The 17,291-nt window shown below is 38.2% G+C and overlaps 2 protein-coding genes across 2 annotated transcripts in view; one reads left to right on the top strand and one right to left on the bottom strand.

Moving 5' to 3' along the window:
* LOC104084403 (echinoderm microtubule-associated protein-like 5) overlaps window positions 1–351 on the top strand; it is a 36,834-nt gene extending 36,483 nt beyond the window's left edge. Inside the window, exon 17 of the mRNA XM_009588238.1 lies at window positions 315–351. Within this exon, the coding sequence (XP_009586533.1) occupies window positions 315–351 (37 nt within the window). The remainder of the gene's footprint in view (window positions 1–314) is intronic.
* A 9,480-nt stretch (window positions 352–9,831) lies between these two features.
* On the bottom strand, window positions 9,832–16,488 carry LOC104084394 (zinc finger CCCH domain-containing protein 14-like; the record flags this gene model as incomplete). The annotated part of the gene is made up of 6 exons (XM_009588226.1): window positions 9,832–10,115; window positions 10,763–10,869; window positions 11,781–11,875; window positions 12,911–13,047; window positions 14,016–14,136; window positions 16,265–16,488. Coding segments are annotated over 6 exons (691 nt in total), but the record flags the coding sequence as incomplete, so codon positions are not given.
* Between the last annotated feature and the right edge of the window lie 803 nt (window positions 16,489–17,291).

The raw sequence follows: 17,291 nt of genomic DNA, 5'->3' as shown, positions 1-17,291 counted from the left end.
AAAAGTACACAGCAGTGGACGTGGACAGTTCATAACAGTATAAAGCTCAAGTTCAGAGTCTTCATCTTTTTATCTTGTGTGCTTGCTTTTCTGTTTGTATATAAAGAAATGGATATTTGCAACAAAATAAATAGCCCAGATGTTAATCTTTAATAAATTAAATATTAAGATTTAATAAATTAAAGTATGTTTACATCTGTATTCAGAGCATCATACTTTTAACTGAAAGTTTTCTTTTGACTGTTACTAGCCATTTCTTTTAACAATACTGTAGTCTTTTATATCTCCTATTTAATATCTTTTTGAAAATGCAGCTTATTTGTTTGGAAATGCGTGCATATGCCTCATTGAGAGGGACGTGGAGATTTGCAAAGAGGACACTGCATGAAGTACCAGACGTGAAATACCCAGGATTGCAATGTGACATTCTACTGTGCCCTGCATGCATTAGAAATGGTGCTGATCCAAGACATGGAGCAATCTGTCTCTGAAAGACAAGTATCTAGAGTCTGTCAAAAGGATGGACTGTAACAAATACACTGAGGCCATTAGATTTGCTTCAGTATCGGATAATCCGGGTTTGTATTTCACTCACTGCCAGATGTTGAAAATGAAATACGTGGATAAAAGGAAAACGTGAATCGTTAATCAATGTACAGTTTCACAGTAAGAGCCTGGGGCTTTAATCAAGAGATGTTATTTCTGACCTTGTGCTGTACATTGATCTATTTTCAGCATAAATGTTTCTCCTCTAAGTTTTGGGGTCTGAATATCATTGAAAAAAAGAGTATTCCATATTTTATTACTGAAAGAAACCATATATTAACTCTTAAATATATAGTATTTTAATAAATGTTTAATTATTATAATGGAAATGATATTTCTATGACTGGTCAAGAGGAAACATCATCTGGTGAAGCAGAAAATAAGAGAGCTGATTCCTTAGGACTTAAATATTTCTGTATTTAGAGGCCTGGGTTACAGTCATGTCTGCCGTTGGATATGCATGATCTTCATGGCTAATTTAGTGTTTTTGTTGCACTTAAACATTAAATTAGTTCTGTGAGCAAAAATAGACTTGCTCACTTTGCGAGTGCCTTTCCCACAACCTAAAAGTCTAACTCCAATTTTTGCCTTGTGAATAAAAGTATTCTCAGTGGAAGAGAGATTATTGCTGTGTTACTTGACTGGGCTTCTAGCCTCTATGCTGGAAATGTGGACTAGGGTGAGGATTTTATAGTCGTCATAATCAATAAAGCTTGGGATGGTCACCAGTTGCAAAAATAGAATTTCATAGCAATATGAATTGATTTTATTTTCTCAGCATCATAGGGGGGATTCAGAGAGAATATTAACTTTCCAAACATTATATTTTATACATTTGAACTTTTTAACAGAGTTAGGTCTAGCTGGGAGAGGTCTCTACTCAGATTTTTCTCCTGATTGTAAAAAATGTCCAATCATACGCTTCTTTAAATGGACCTGCTGTCACCTCTAGCATAAGTGCATTTATTCTATCCTGCAACTTAACTGAGACTCTAAGTTGAAAAAAACATTTCGGTGATAATGAAAACCTGAACAAAGCTATGTTTCGGGTACAAGTGAGGAAGATTTCATCAGCTGTTTGTCTAAATCATGTCATAAAGATGCATTACAGACTGAACCTGGTTTTTAATCAGTGCAGAAAATTTTCATGCAACATGAAGGGAACAGAAGTAACTATCAGCACTAATGACGTTCTGCTGTGAACGTAAAGCTCTCTTTCTCTGTGTAAGCCAGCATTGCTTTAACAATGGCATTTGCTTAGGTCAGTCAGTAGGCTTTGATATTATTCACCTCTTGCATTCTCTTATGCTAGATAGAAGTGAAAAAGAAATAAACCTCATCTCTTCTTGTAAGCATCTTGTGTGGATGGTGGTTATAGAGGGAATGGGAGGGCTTGCATTTAGAAGAGGAGGGGGAGAAAAGTTAATGAGCCAGACTTCCGTGCTCTCTTAGGTCCAAAAATGCTTGTTATGTGCTATACCAAACTAGTTACCCAATGGTCTTAGATAATATATTTTATATATCAAGCTATAACAAATACTTATTTTAAAGAAGTTGATGAACTAGACTATTATCAGTTTTTTTGGCATGATGGTTCTTAGTGAAGTCTTGCCAGTCATGCAGCAGCTATTCTACAGGAGCGAAAACTGTGGATTTGGTCATGAGTATACAGGGAGATCTTGCCGGTAATGTTTTTGACTTTAGGGGAATTGTATATGAGAATTGAGGTTAGACCTGGTCTGTCTCATAACCTTGTTGCCTGCCTGCCTGTTTTATATGAAAATCTGGCATTTAAATCTTATCTTTGCCGGAAAAATCAGTTGCAGTATGCTATAGCTGTTATTCTATCCCTTATTAAACACATCTGTGCAGGACTTTTTGACTTGAAGTAAGATTTTTCCTGCCTCTATTTTAAAGTTGCCTTTCATCGGTTCAAGTTGGATGGCTGTTAAGAGCTCTCTCATAGTCTGTCCTATTCAGACTGCCAGATCAAAGTCCAAATTTTTCTGCCTCTCTGCATTTTCCCCTCAAAATCCTAGGCTCAGTGTCTCCCAGCCTCATGATATTCTGTAGGCCTTCACCCAATGAAAGAGGTTATGTGGACTATCAAGAGGTTTGTTCCTCAGATTCCCCTCACTGGTCATGTCCTCCTCTCCTCCCTCCCCCTAACCCCCTTCATTAATGCCGTGCCTCTCCACTGATCACTTGTCACTTGGTGCTTTTGCCCTGAGGAGTCTCAAATGCCACCCCAGCGGTGGAATACCAGTGAGAAGCTGACAGGCGAATCGCAGCAGGGCTGCCCTCGGCGGTGCAAGGCTGATTGATAGCTGCAGTGCGGAAGCCTGAGCCTCCAGATCTCCCTGCTTCTTCGCTCTCTTCCAAACCTCACCGCTACTGTGAAGGGCTGGGATGGGAGCTGGAAGCTCTTTAAAAACAAAACTACCAGCCTTGTTCCTCCTATTGCAGTGAGTATTGGTAGCTAGTGTTTTCCCTTGCAAGCTGCTCAGTGGTTTGCCAGGTAAAATGGGGTCAGCCAGTGGGGAACGGTCATGAATGTTGAGGCCTCAGTTGCAGCTTTCTTCCCAAGGACAATTTGGAGCATATTTTGTAGGACAAGCTGCGATTCTCTGCTGAAGAGAACAGCTGGCTGTAAGCATGGTTAAAGATGGCAGCTTTGTGGTTTTTTTGGTCTTTGTCTGTGATGGTGCTTGTTACTGTGCCTCATTTGCTGTTTACATGAAGTGCTACTGTAGTAACTTGCTAATTGTTGCCACCCATGCTTGTGTACATGCACACGTATATGGGAACAGACTGCCTGTTTCTGTAGGCAGTGGGAGCTCGTGGCTGGTTGCTCAGCAGAAAAGTCAGAGGATGACATAACCCGGTAGGATAGGTCAGGGAAGAAGCTGGAATGTGGAGGGACTAGTTGACAGCCGTTCATTTGGAAGCATCAGAGAAGAAACGTGGGCAGGAGGGCTCTGTCTGAAGCTGGAGAAAGCCTTTTCTGTGATTACACAGCACCAAGGAAGGGGAGGCAAAAGTTCTTTGTATAATTTGCTTACTCATAGTGGATGATTTCATTCTCTAGCTTAATTGTCTTTCTAACTCTTTTTCTGGCTAGCAGCAAACATACATCTTTGGGATCTTTAAAGTCACCAATATTTTTTGTAATAAAAGAAACAAATGAGAGAGTTGATTCAGTAAAAGCAAAATGACATTTCACTTAAAAAAATAAATGTATCCTTGAAAGCTATTTAAGTGTGCTTAGAAAAAAAGAGAATGAGAGAAGGAAAATCCAGCTCCTAGCAGCAAACAAAAATTGAAAATAAACACATTTAGAACTGAAAATTGCCCTAGTGTAGTAACTGAGGAACACAGTTGAGATTAGGACAGAGAGAACAAATTAGCCAAACATATTGAATCATTTAGACTTGAAATCTTAAATTTTTTATTCTTAAGGATGCAGTCATCGTATATGACTTTCTGATTTTGGCAGGGAAGGCAAGAGATGGTGTAAAACTAAAGATAAAGCATTTCAGAAAATTAAGGCTACTTTATTACTTGTTGTTGGCAGTTGAAGGAAAGCACTCATTCAAAGTAACTTCTGACTTTGCTCAGTATCAGGGTTTCAATATTAGCAAGATCTGTTTATAGCAAGAATAACTCTGAGCTTCATACAAGTCAGGTTAATGCTGACCTGGAATTGTACCATCAGAAAACAGACACATTGCAGAGAAGTTATCTCCTGGATCTGGAAACTAGATCAAAATAAAGAACTTCAATACCCAGAGCAGGACTTTGATAGCATTCAGGGGTGGCTCAGTTTAAAATTGTGATCCACTTCTCTCAGCTGCTGCCTAAACCCCGCTATTTGACTTGCAAGTTTGCCAAGGCAAACAGTGCCCTTCTTTCAACAAACCCTGAGCATCTGCCTGTGCAGCACCTTACCTGCTTTCCAGATTGCACCCAGCAGTGCTCAAAGTCTCCACGTGCACATGGATTTCACTCTAGACCTATGCATTGGAATCCCTTATTGGACTTGCTGTGCATGGTGTAGTAGTGTGACAAGCTAAGGATCTTGGTTTCAAATACAGTTCTTACCTGGGCAAGGTGACGTGTTTCCCTATTTTATTGTCAGTGTCACAGATGTGACAAGCCTTAATCTTTAAAGATTTTTTTTTGAAATTCTATTAGCATAAGCTATAGACAAATGTCGTCTTGTCAGTATTTTGGACAAAGTGAATCATCCTATAGACTCTACAGAAAGGGAAGGAAGATTGCAAGTCACAAAATAAATTGCCACATCAGTGATTTTAACATCACTAGCTGTATTGCATTTGCATACTCTTTTGTTCGCATGGTTTTCTTACGCTTCCTTACAATCTGCTCTGTTTTCCTAAAGTTTATAGCACTGTTCGATTTTTGCTCGTGTGGCTAGATACGTGAGCTTGCCAAAGCCTACTACGCATTCTTTACACACCCTGTGGTGTGGTTAGACCAAGCCCGTTTCTTTGGTTGTCTCCAGCTTCTGCTCTTTAGTTAACTTTGACTTCAGACTTAAACTCTGCATATCTCATTTCAGAAAAAAAGAATAGTTTTAGGTATATAATATGCATAAAAGCCACAATAGGTTTCCTTGCCAAAGTCATTCATAAGTAACTAAAAATTAGTGGGTGGATTTGATGGGGGGTTTTCTCCAGTCTATTTGACGCTAGAACAGGTAACCAGTCACCATCCCCTTCTCAGATTACCAACGGCATACCAGTCATAACCTTGATCTATTTTTTTGTTAACTGTTAAATCAGCAATCCAACCAATTCACTTTTTCTTTGGGGGAAAAAGAAAAGAAAAGAAAAAAAAAAAAGGCGTGAAACGTGTTCTCTTTCCCCCCCCAGGGTAAAAGAGAACAACAGAAAGAAGTGTAAGGTCTGAGCATGGTGACAACAGGCAATCCTAATAATTTCCACTTCTTTTTGAGATTATGGAACATAGGATGGAGGAAACAGTAATAGGAAACCAGTAAATATAAACCCGGAGAAAAGGAGAAAGAAAGGAAAACAAAGGAAAACAGAGGAAGGAACGCTCATAAATAGGAAAAGGCGGGACCGAAGAACCAGCAGGTGGTGGTGGGTGGAGGGTCGTACCACTTTCTGGCAAACACCGTCTTTCACATGGGGAGTATTCCGTGGCTGGTTGCGGAGGTTAAGGACTGGAGAGCAGCAGAGTGCTCAAGGAAAGGCTGCAGGCAACTTTGTGCGCTCTGTTTTGAGGAAGATGCAGCCGCTCCCATTCGTTGCTCTCTCCACTCCCATACCTATGGGACAACTATTTAGTGCTGAAGTACAGCAGCTAACACAGATTAGCCACTGTTGCGGTGTACACGTGTTGGTAACTAAGAAAATACTGTAAATATAAAATTGCTACGTATTACTGAGAGCTCAGGTAAAAGAGTTTAAGGATGTATTTTAAAACGCTACTCATCTTTCCCACATAAACCAAACATGGATTGTTTTAACAGGCCTCTTCGGATTTATCCATATCTTAGTTTCCTGTGCAACTGGGCTTAAATGCGTTCTTTAAACAAAAAATATTAAACCAAAGAAATACTATACTTTAGAAAACTCTTCATAACCAACCTGTATCAATTACTGCCTCTTTCATTTCTTTCCTATTGAAACGTTATTCACCAGTTCTTGGTTCTGTTCCCAGACGTGCACAACATTTAAGATGACGGACATTAAAGCTACGGCCTGTATTTGTTCCGTTTAAATCCAGGTGTGATGGAGACAGGTATGTGCAGAGGGCAATTCAAATCACACGAGCTGAATTTTCCTTTGGTGGTTCCTTGCCTTAGGCCTCCAAATACAGGTATAGTAAGTCAGAGAAGGCGAGTATAATGTAGGCCTATGAATACATATGAGTAGAAATAAATTAGTAAAGTTCTTGATTTTATCCCGTAATAAATGAGTACAAAATAAGGAAATAACTGACTTAAGGTAACGTTACGTAAAAAAAATCTGAACTCATTACAGGTGCCGCTTAGACAACTGAACTGGACTTACCTGTAGCAACTCTTAGTAAGAAACATAAAATCTGTGCACAGAGCTGAACTGGTGCTTCTCCACCTGCTGGAGGGCAGCTGAGTTTAGGACACGAGAGGCAGTACGTTCCTATCGCTCAGTGTGTTTGGATTTCTCTTCCAAATGCCAAAACATGAGTTTCCTGAGTTCCTGTTGCTTGTTGTGGGATAACTTCAAAACCCTACAAAGTGATTTTGCCCTTACTAGTACATATCTTGCTCAGTTTGGACACAGAAACCATGTGAGAGCTTATTTAAAAAAACAAAAAAATCCGCACGAACCGAAACCAAGAAACCCCAAACTTTTTTTTTTTAAAAGATATCCCCAAAATTATTGTCATGTTCGTTCCAGTGATGTAAAGATGTGTGATTCCCACTGTTCTACATTCTTAGAAGAAAGCTGCTTGTACCCAGTTAACTCTTCAGAGGCCCCAATGTAACAGGTGTTTTAAATTAGAGGATTAACGTCATTCGTGCTTTACCACTTTTTCGTTAGATGAATTCTTCTGTCACAGGGGCCAAATGCTGCTATCCCATCCCTGTGTGTAACTGCAGCTTTCCCAAAGCTAGTGCCATCCTCGGCTGGTCTCAGTGGGGCTGAGGCAGGAGACGAGTGCTTGAGGGAGAAAAATGTAGATTATTGAAACAAGTATTGCATTGGTGGGTTCTGAAAAAGGGAGGTAGTAGGGGTATTTTAGTTTCAGTCCTCTGTAGGATTATAAGCCTTTTGGGGGGCAAAAAAAAAGTTTTTCACGTAATAGCCTCCAATTATTCATTCATTAGCTTTTGCCATTACTCTTCTCCTTTTTTTTTTTTCTTTCCCTTCTCCCCATGGGAGCCCTTAACCCAACTCCCCGCCTCGCAACCCCCAAATAAATACTTTTCCAAATGTAGTGGCAGTGAGAGTCAGCCAGCTTTAACCACAGCTTTGCTGTTACTACGGTGACTGACAATACAAAGCCAATACAAAGCATTACATTGCTGAAAATGAATTTTCTATTAACTTAGTTGCAAATTCTTGAGCCTGGGGAGGAGGAGGAGATCTTTCCATGCCCAGCAGGTGAAAAATAGGGTATTTGTTCTTCCCAAGAAGCAAAGCAGTTAAATACCTTTTTCCAGCACATTACTTAAAATCTGAATGTGTAATGTTCAGCTATGGAGCTGTAAATGTTCCATAACTGCACGATTTTTTCAAACACCAGTCACACCCAGGACATGCTCTATACTGTACTCTTTGGTGATTTAATAAATGTATTTTCTAAAGAAACTCCAAGCATGAACACAGGCACAAACTGCATGAAAAAAAATGGTTTTCTGTACTTCCGTGAAATGTTGGTGCTGTTGGGTAGTACTTCCCCCATTTCTGGTCTAGTTTTCCTTTACTTGCTACTACTTATCATTGTGTTGTGTTTTTAGGTGCGAAATAGCTCTTCTTTTTTTTTAAAAAACGCAGTATTTTGTAATTATAAGCTTTGTTTATGCTTTTTAGTTCAGTTACAGGTATACAGCATATTATATTAAGTAATGGAAAAGCTCCATTACTAATTTGTGAAGAAAGTTAATGCATTTTTAATGTAAAATTTCACATAAGAATACACTCAAGACCACAATGATCACTTAAAATAATGTAAAAATCTAAGTAAATGCATTAGGACCATTCCCTTTAAAAATACATACACTTTTAGCTTTGTGGTTTGGTTTATTCACCTTTTTTTAGCAGAGAAAAATCAGCAGCTTGCCTTATGCTTAACATTGGACAGTAGGTTATAACACATCAAAGCTGTTGAAATTCAGCAATGGAGGTAGTACTAGTTTTCTGCCGCCCTTACCCTTACAAATTATCATCTCCTCATCTCACGCTGAAGAAGAAAATAGCTTCATGGTGGCAGCTCTTTCTGAAAGGGACAGCTAATGAAGGCATTGGAAAATTCTATAGAAAAATAATGTAATTTGCAGTCTTTCGTATGGAAATCCATTTCAGCATTGCTCCGTACAACGCAAGAGCCCATCCTCCTCCACTCCCCTGTCAAGTCACCTTTGGAAAATATTTTACTGTAGTTCTTTAAACTTAAAATCCAGTTGTCTGTTCAAATTTGTTGTGTTTCATTATGGAGTGTGTCAGATAATCCCTCTCGCTTTAACAAAAAGTAAAAAAAGAAAAAAAAAAGGTATTTTAAACTAGTCCAAAGGTATGGTCATGTATTACTGTAATACGGATCATGGTTTTAAGTGTACTCCATTTTGGTTTCCACCATGAACATCTAATCCCTGTAATAATGTTGTATGTTTATTCAAAGTAAATATATATAAAAATTAAATGTCAGATTTTTGCATTAATTAAGATTTTTTAAAATTTGAGTATGAACTTTGAGTACTTTATTTCACACAAAAAAAAAAACCAAACAAACAAACTTTCCTGGAGTGTTAAGTTTCAGAATTCAAGACTCTATTTGTCAAATTTAAGTTTAAAATATGTAGCTAAAATTGTTTTCTGATATCGAATGTAAATATTTGTAAAAAGAAATTCTTTTGTATATTTTTGTGAAAATGTAGTTCCCCAAAAGATTTAATAAAAAAATGCATTTATGTTACTGCTTAACACTTTTCATCATTATAATACCACTTAAATATATTTATGGTCACCTCCTGGGATTATTTTTTGCAATGTAAGTCACAGGAACTTTCTCAAATGAGATAATCACAAAGTATGCCCGGTAGTCAGGTGTACTGGAACAACAACAGATTCTTCAGAAGAAGATTCAGAGAGGTATTTTCTGTCTCTCAGGTGTAAATGGAGACATCTGAAACCATTTATTTTCAAGTGAAGTGGTATTTAATTTCGTAGGCTTTTTAAGTGGAGCACAATACCATTAATGGTTTAATTGTTCTTGCTTATAAAGCATTTTTGTTCTCGTCTTTGTTTTTTCCCCATATATCAGGGATATGATGACTATCATGGAAAAAATGCCCAAAAGACAAACCATTTACACTCTTTTTCCCTGTGAGCGGGTGAAGAGTTCAGTCAGTATTTGCTAGGACATCAGTTCAGTTGTATGCATTGTACCAAACACCCGCTGAACAAAAAATACCTCTAGTATGATCTGAATAGGGGAGTAAGCTTTCTGAGACCTTCTGACGATACACTTTTACTTCTTCAACACACCTAATCTTAAGCGAGAAATGTTACCCAAATAGAACACAAAATGTGCTTTGAAAGTTTTTAATGGACTTTAAAGTAAAACTTTTCTTACACAGACATTTTCTTCTTACAGTGTAAAAAAAAATGTAAAATTGCTCAAACTTACAAACTTGGAAAATTAGAGACATTTCAAGTATGCAATCAACCTCATTTTATGAAAACAATGTATATTAAAAGTTCAAAATGCATGAGTTTTTCTAACATCCTGTGCCCCTGGCGGTTAATCTTCCTTTCTACTACTGTCCAAAGGAGGCAAAGTTCAGTCCCAAGTTGTATCATCATCATCATTCACTGAGGGGAAAGAGAAAAACCATTAACGTAAGTAACAATCCTACCAGTCTGTAAAGATGATTTGAGAACTGATTTGCTTCCTACCCCTGTAACAATTAAGACCGTTGCAGATGAGATGATTGGTTGGAGTGAAAGGCTCATGTGATTTGACTATCTTTAAGACAGACCAATCACTGCAGCTTTGGGAGGTTTGCTAGCAGTTTATGAAATCGTGGATGGGTGACAGGAATGAGCTGTTCTGCCAGAAACACTCCAAGAAACATCTGAACATTTTGTGGAAAAGACAGCTTGGACACAAGATAAAACAACAGTAGAGAAGAGCTGATGTTGGATTTTCAGCTTTATTCAGATAAAACTCCGTAAACACAACACGTCCAGGTCAGGATTCCAATGACTCTGCCATATCCTAGCTGCAGGGCACTTGTTTCTCAGTGTTGCATCACATTAGTTAATGTTTATACTACTAAAAAAACCCAGTAGAGTGCTCTTTAAAAGAAAGATGCCTATAACAGGTATCTTTCTTCATACAATCTTCATTGTTCATCACATACATTACTCCTCTGAATAAAGTTACATTTATGACATAAGTCACAAAACACACTCTAAACCTAACCAAGAAAAATAAAATCTAAAAAAAAGTATCTCACCTGGTTTGAGCTCGAGTCCATTTCAAGGCATGGCGTGGAGGTACTGCAATAGTTGGATGGTAAAAAGCGCAGTCTGGTCTTGTGCACTGGGTGTTAAACCTACAATGCTACAAATGAAAGCATTTCAGAAGAGGCTGCTCAAAGCTGGCTGGCTGAACTCCTGAACAAGCTAGCCTAGACTATGTTACATGCAAATTTGTATTACTGTATGACATATCCAATAGATAATTGAATCGACAGCTACACAGACTAGTGCAATCAGTTCAACCCAATGACAGAAGGAAATCCTTTTTCAAAAGTATTAAGAGTTAGATGCTCCAAAACTGCCGCTGCACTAAGAGGTGGAAGTTCCTTTGCTTTTAAGGGTTTACAGAGTTTAGTTTCAATTGATCTGTGTTAGGAAGTTAGGAGCATGACACAGCATTATCTGAAAGACAGAGGAAAAGCCAGAGTGTCTGGCCAGTAGTATCTGGGAACAGAGTCCTGGGGACCCAGTGCATTTCAGCGTTGTTAGGGATTGAAAAAGCACTAAACTTACTGGCATAAGAATATGCAGCGACACAATACTATAGAAGTACCCGAGCTATAAACTTTTGTACTATATAAATTATGTTAATATACTCCAGGGTAACTGGGCAATCTTTAAAGTTCTTTTATATTGCAGCACATCTGAATGAAGAGTCAAGAGTCTGAGACATATTCCTTCCACAGAGGCTACAAGATGTCCTCCTCCTCTGCCCCCAGCATCCTGGCTGGGCAGATTTTTGACAAGTGCTATGGCTTTCTGCCTGTTTGAAACTCCCCAGAAGCATCTGGTAGAAAGATTATTTAAAAATATAATTTTCCAAATTCTTTAAGTCACTGCTTTTGCATATTCTGTTTCTGAGCTAAAGTTAAAATGTGAACAGTAAAAGCAAAAGTGTGAAATGCTAGTGACATTTCCTGACCCAAAGTAACATATTTCAAGTATCTTTCTAGAAAGCAAGGGAAGACATAGGAGATGATAGACAATTCTTACTTTTGGGTGGTAAAATGGACATTCCATTTTTTTACAAGCAGGAAAAAACTTGCACAGCGGACTACTGGAGGATATAGACGGTGTGGGTAGTGGTGCTAATAGCAGAAAAGAAAAGAATAGGAAGTAAGCCCTGGATCAGAATAAACTGCTTTTTAATATAGTTCCACAGAAACTTAAATATATCAATTCTTCTGCAAGAAATTATGTTTTATAGTACACCAAAGTTCTGCAAGAAATATGGGAAGCATATCCCAATGCACCAAGTGGATCTCATCCTGGGGTAGAACAAGACTGTCAGGTAATCATTGGTCTCGGTTCTTCACCATTTCAGGACAGAAGGTACCATGGTCATGGCAATGCTTCCAACAAATTAAGCAGAGATTCTGGTAGGCAGAGACATTCAAATGTTAAATTTAAACAGCAGCAAGCCTGGTAGAGTTTAAGCTAACCGGACGGAAAAGCACAGGCAGTGCACTTTCCAGGAATACACAGGAGCTGCTGGAAACGATACAGGAGATAAGCACATTGTACTCTGTCTTCTGGCAAAGTAACAAAACTGCACCGTACTATGACTGAGGGCTAAACCACTTCCTAAAGATCATGACTTCAGCGCAGTAAAGGCCCTCCACCTTGGCACTGTTCAAAGGCTCAGGAATACCAACCCGTAATCCAAACACAGCTATTGCCTTCACTGGGTAACCTCATCCCTGAAAGTCATCTCATCATTACATAAAGTTAACTCCTATAGTGTCAGTAAAGAAAAAAATGTTCATACAAAGACAGAAACCTGTTTTCAATTTGTGTCACAAGCTATTGGTACAACATGTATCCAAATTAAGAAACAAATTTGAGTAAAACTGCAACGCTGGCTAATCCCTTGTGCAAGTCACCACTTTGGCCTTGCATAGATTTCATATGGGCTCTTGCATAAGACCGTTCAGGGATTTTTCCGGTAACAGTTTTTGCAGTAACACTGGACTATTCTTGTTCATCTAGCAGTAAGAGTTCAAAGAAATTAAGTCAAATCAAGCAAAAAATTATTTTTTCACCACTGTCAGTTTCTGCTTCCAAATATACTGCTTTTCCTTCAGCACTTTCATTTAAAGCTCAGAAAAACAAGAGGTGCTCACCTGGTTTAGGAGGTGGATGGGGGGTTCGTCGACTGGCATGAGTGTAAGGACAGTCTGGCTTAGTGCACTTTGCATCGTATTTACAGTTTGGATGGATGAACAAGCATTTATCAGCAAATTTGCAGTTAGGAAAAACTCTGAGGGAAAAGAAATTAAGTCATAAACCCATACTTGGAGCAAAATGCCCAAGCAGCTGCTGTGCATGAAAGCCAGAATATCAGAGAAAACCAGAACTACAAGAGGGCTTGTGCACATGTGTTAGTTACTTCCAAAGCAGGGCATGCGGGTGTAGTGTACCAGCTGTACACAAACAGATCTGTGTTCGTTTTCCCCATGGACACTCTTTACATGCAGTAAATAACTGAACTACCTCACACTCAGTGGAGTTTGGTAGCAAGCTACTTGTTGCAAGCTAAGACGCATTATTCTTAGTGTGCAGTGCAGAGCAACAAAGACACTGTTGTTCTGACCTTTGCACAGAGGGGCACAGAATTGACTAAGTAATATGGTTCATTTACAGAAGAGAAAGTTTTATTTTGAATTTAGTAATGTCAGATTTTAAAAGAAAATTCAAATGTCTGAGTAAATGAAGCTACCCAATCTGGTAACATTTATCTCAAAACAGAAACGATTTTTCTAGACTGTTGCTGCTTGTGGAAGAGAAGGCAAAGGTACAGCACACATTCAAGAGTTAGCCTTTGCTTTCAAATAAAAAATTACTGTGTTACCATGGTAATGGTAATAGTACCCTAACATGTTCAAAAGCATTTTGACAGCTAGCAGAAGAGTGCCTCTTGTTTTAAGAAGACACCAATTCCCACATCTCTAAGCCACACAAAAACACCAGCCTGTATGCTAAACTAAGCTTTTTTCTGCATGACCACAGCTGTGACTCTACTTACTAAAAACATCACTGTATTCTGACACATGGTAGAAGGGAGGAAAACAGAAGACATTACATTAGTGTGATAATCTAGCTGCAATCCCTACCCTAACAGACTTACACTGTCTTGGAATATTTACTAACACAGAAGAGAAATCTGTAGCACCAAAATTAAAAAAAAAAAAACAACCAGGTCAAGCGGATGAGCTTTGCACTACTCACTTGCAAGGTAGTGTGGGGTGATGGTACACACATTCATCTCCATTTTTACAGGCAGGCCAGTACTTGCAGCGCTCAAGCACCTTCTCCTGTTTTTGCAGCACATTTAACTGTTCCATATCCACTAGGAAGGAAAGAAAAAAGGAAAAAAAACAAGCTGGGACCTTTATGATTCTATATGCAATTTGGCATACACAGTATAGCATAATTGAAATTCACAATATTTCCTATTCTCTCTGCTTTTAACCCAATTCTTGATATGACTTTTTTGATTAATAGAGGCTTGACAGTAAAAATTTACGTGCAATCATATTATTTGAAGAAAATCTCCAAAACTACAAAGTGAAAGAAGTCATAATATTGGACTGAGAGCTGCCTTTTGGTGATAAAAGATCAAACTTGCACTGTTTACAAGCAAAATAAATTCACTTTCTTCACAGATCCAAACTGAGGTGTGAACAGAGTAGATCTTGATCAGACAGACAAAGATTCTTCAACTGAACCTTAGTTACGACTGTTCTGCTGAGCCATGTGTTAATAATAGCTACGCTTCCTTTCTCCAAGATATTTTTGGCTCTAAAAAATTATATCAAGAGATAAAATAAAAAATCAGTTTTTACACTAGTCAGATATGATTTATTAGTAGGGGGACACACACCGAAAAAGAACCACTTCCATGTAATTTCCTCAGATAGATACCACATTCACTTCAGTTACCTGAACCCAGACTCCAATCCAAGAAGTATTTTAAGAAATTCCAAGCTGAAACATTCAATACCTTCACTACTCTTACAGGAACTCTGGGACTTTGACTTTCTCCTATTTAACATTAGCTCTAAAACCTCATTCTGCAAATTCAGGCAATTAAGCATATACCTTCACTGTTGTCTTATTTTCCCACATCTGCCTAAACCTTTGGCTTTTCAAAGCTTTCCAGGACTGCTAGACTTACCTCTCTAACCTCACTAGTGACACACTTGCTCCAGCTTCATTCCATCCTCAGCCCCATTTATGCCTTCTCCTTGCAGTACACTGAAGCCAAATAATGCTATTTTATCATAAAACCACATTGCTTGTACAAATCACTTCCACACTAACCTGATTCTGTGTGAACTTCAGTCACACTCGTGCTACTACCGGCTAATGTAGCGAATCAAGTAAGAATCCCTAACAGATATAGCTACATCAGCAACACTCTCCTGTACCAAGGAGCTTTAGCAAGGAGTATGAAACAGACTATACTAGTAAAAGCACAGATTTCCAAAGGTAGTACTCTAATATATATGTCATAGTACTAGCACAAATGTGCCAACGGATATATAACATTCCTTTCTTCTTTAAGACTGCCTGATATGAGTAGTACTTCTGAAGCCAGTGGGACTGAAACGACATGGACTTAAAAGATCTTTTGCTTTTCCCCCATGGTTCTCTCATAATTGCATTACACATTTACCGCTGGATCCATTAAATTTAAGTTCTCTGTATAGCATCACATACTATATTTAGTTCAGAAAATTTGGATGCACTACTTCTATGGAAATTAAAGTTCTTTTCGTAAGAAAATTAAAAAAATAAATCCAAGCATGACCTTAAGGCAAGTATTCAACGTGTCTGTGACAAATCAATATCCTCTATATTTTTCATCACCATTTCAGCATTTTAAACAATAAAAACACAGGCTTCAGCAAGCAATTTCCCTCGTTAGTCAAAAGGTATCTTGAATATATAATGTTCAAGTAAAATCACACACTCTTTAGGTTTTACTTTCAGAGATTCTAGCAACTTGACCCTACCAACACCTTATATTTAACCGGCTCCTTTTGATATCACAAATCTAAACAGAAACATTAAGATCAAACACCAAATGATTTATTTTTTAAAGTTCAAGGCACGGCAAAACGTTCATCATAAAATCTCCTGTCCATCAGCATGGGGACAAATCATAATGGGTCAACAAGAAGTGCACATTTCTGGCAATGAAGACAGACTACATTTTCAAAAGAAAAAAACAAATTTCACCAATACTGAGATGTGTGGAGAATTACCTACGTGCCGTATTGCTCTAGTTTATCAAGATAAAGGCTTCTAAAGATACAGCCCCACTGAACTACCACATTTCGTTTGCTTAAAGAATGTTCTAATTTGAAGAATAAACACCATCACTTTGATTTCTTAAGAATGATATATCCAAGAGTTCTATCCACAATCAAACCACCACATTTACGTTAGATCCTGTTGGTAAGCATAATTACCATCACAGCTCTCTAGCTGCCTGGTTACAATTTGCATCTGCTGCGCTCGAAGGCCTTTTAATCCTTTACCAGCACACATATTTTGGGTAACTGGCTTTAATCCTTCAGTTATACACATATCTTCCTCTTCTTGATCAGAAAGGTATCCTGGTGGACTGGGCACGCCATCCAGTGTCACGATGAACTTGGGACTAGCAGGTTTCTCTGGCTGTGCAAGCTGGTCTCTATCAAACAAAGAAATGTAGTAAAATTAGTCTTTCTAACTCCAGAGGTTTGCGTAAAAGTGAGTTGCACTAGTAGCTAAAAGCAGTACAAGCTAATCTATGGAGAGTCACGCAGTAACAAACCTTTTAATAGTGCTAATAATATACTCCAATTAACAGTTTGCCTTCCAGTCTCTTTGAAGCACTGATAAGAAACACAGCTTTCAATGGCATGCAACAGAGAATTTGGCAGGTACATTTCAGTTTGTTGCATTCTGCTCAACAAATAGATCCGAAAGCTCATTTACAGACACGGTTAAATAAAGGAAAGTGATTAATCTTTTGAGGAATTTACAGTTTTGAGACAAAAAAAGTGAGGGTAAATACCATTCTTGGAATCATGAACCTTTTAACACACAAAACAGGTGTCTCCTCAAAAATACTGAACAGCGCATTACGAAACAGTGGATATAAAAGTTTTTATGGCTAGGAAGAGAGAATTGAAATACAGACACTAAGAACTTTGATGCTCAGCCTGATCGAAAAATCAGTCTAGTCTAGTATCCTGTATCTGATATTAGTCAATGTGGATAAAAGAGGGAGTATAAAAACAGGGGATGCGTTAAGTTTTCTCCACTCTTCCATTGTCCCACTCATTTCACCCAAGGGATTTCCTGAACGGCATGTGATTCTAAATATTTGGAAATGCACTATGGAGTTCTCATTTTGACAAACAGTGATAGTATAAACTTTGCTTCTCTATGAAATTAGGCTAAAAGCAACTACAGTATAGAGCGCCTGTAAGAAGAGAGAAAAACAACACA

This window comes from Fulmarus glacialis, unplaced genomic scaffold, assembly GCF_000690835.1.
Source record: "Fulmarus glacialis isolate BGI_N327 unplaced genomic scaffold, ASM69083v1 scaffold40200, whole genome shotgun sequence".
In the NCBI taxonomy this organism is placed as follows: domain Eukaryota; kingdom Metazoa; phylum Chordata; class Aves; order Procellariiformes; family Procellariidae; genus Fulmarus; species Fulmarus glacialis.
This window is presented reverse-complemented; position numbering and strand designations above follow the sequence as displayed.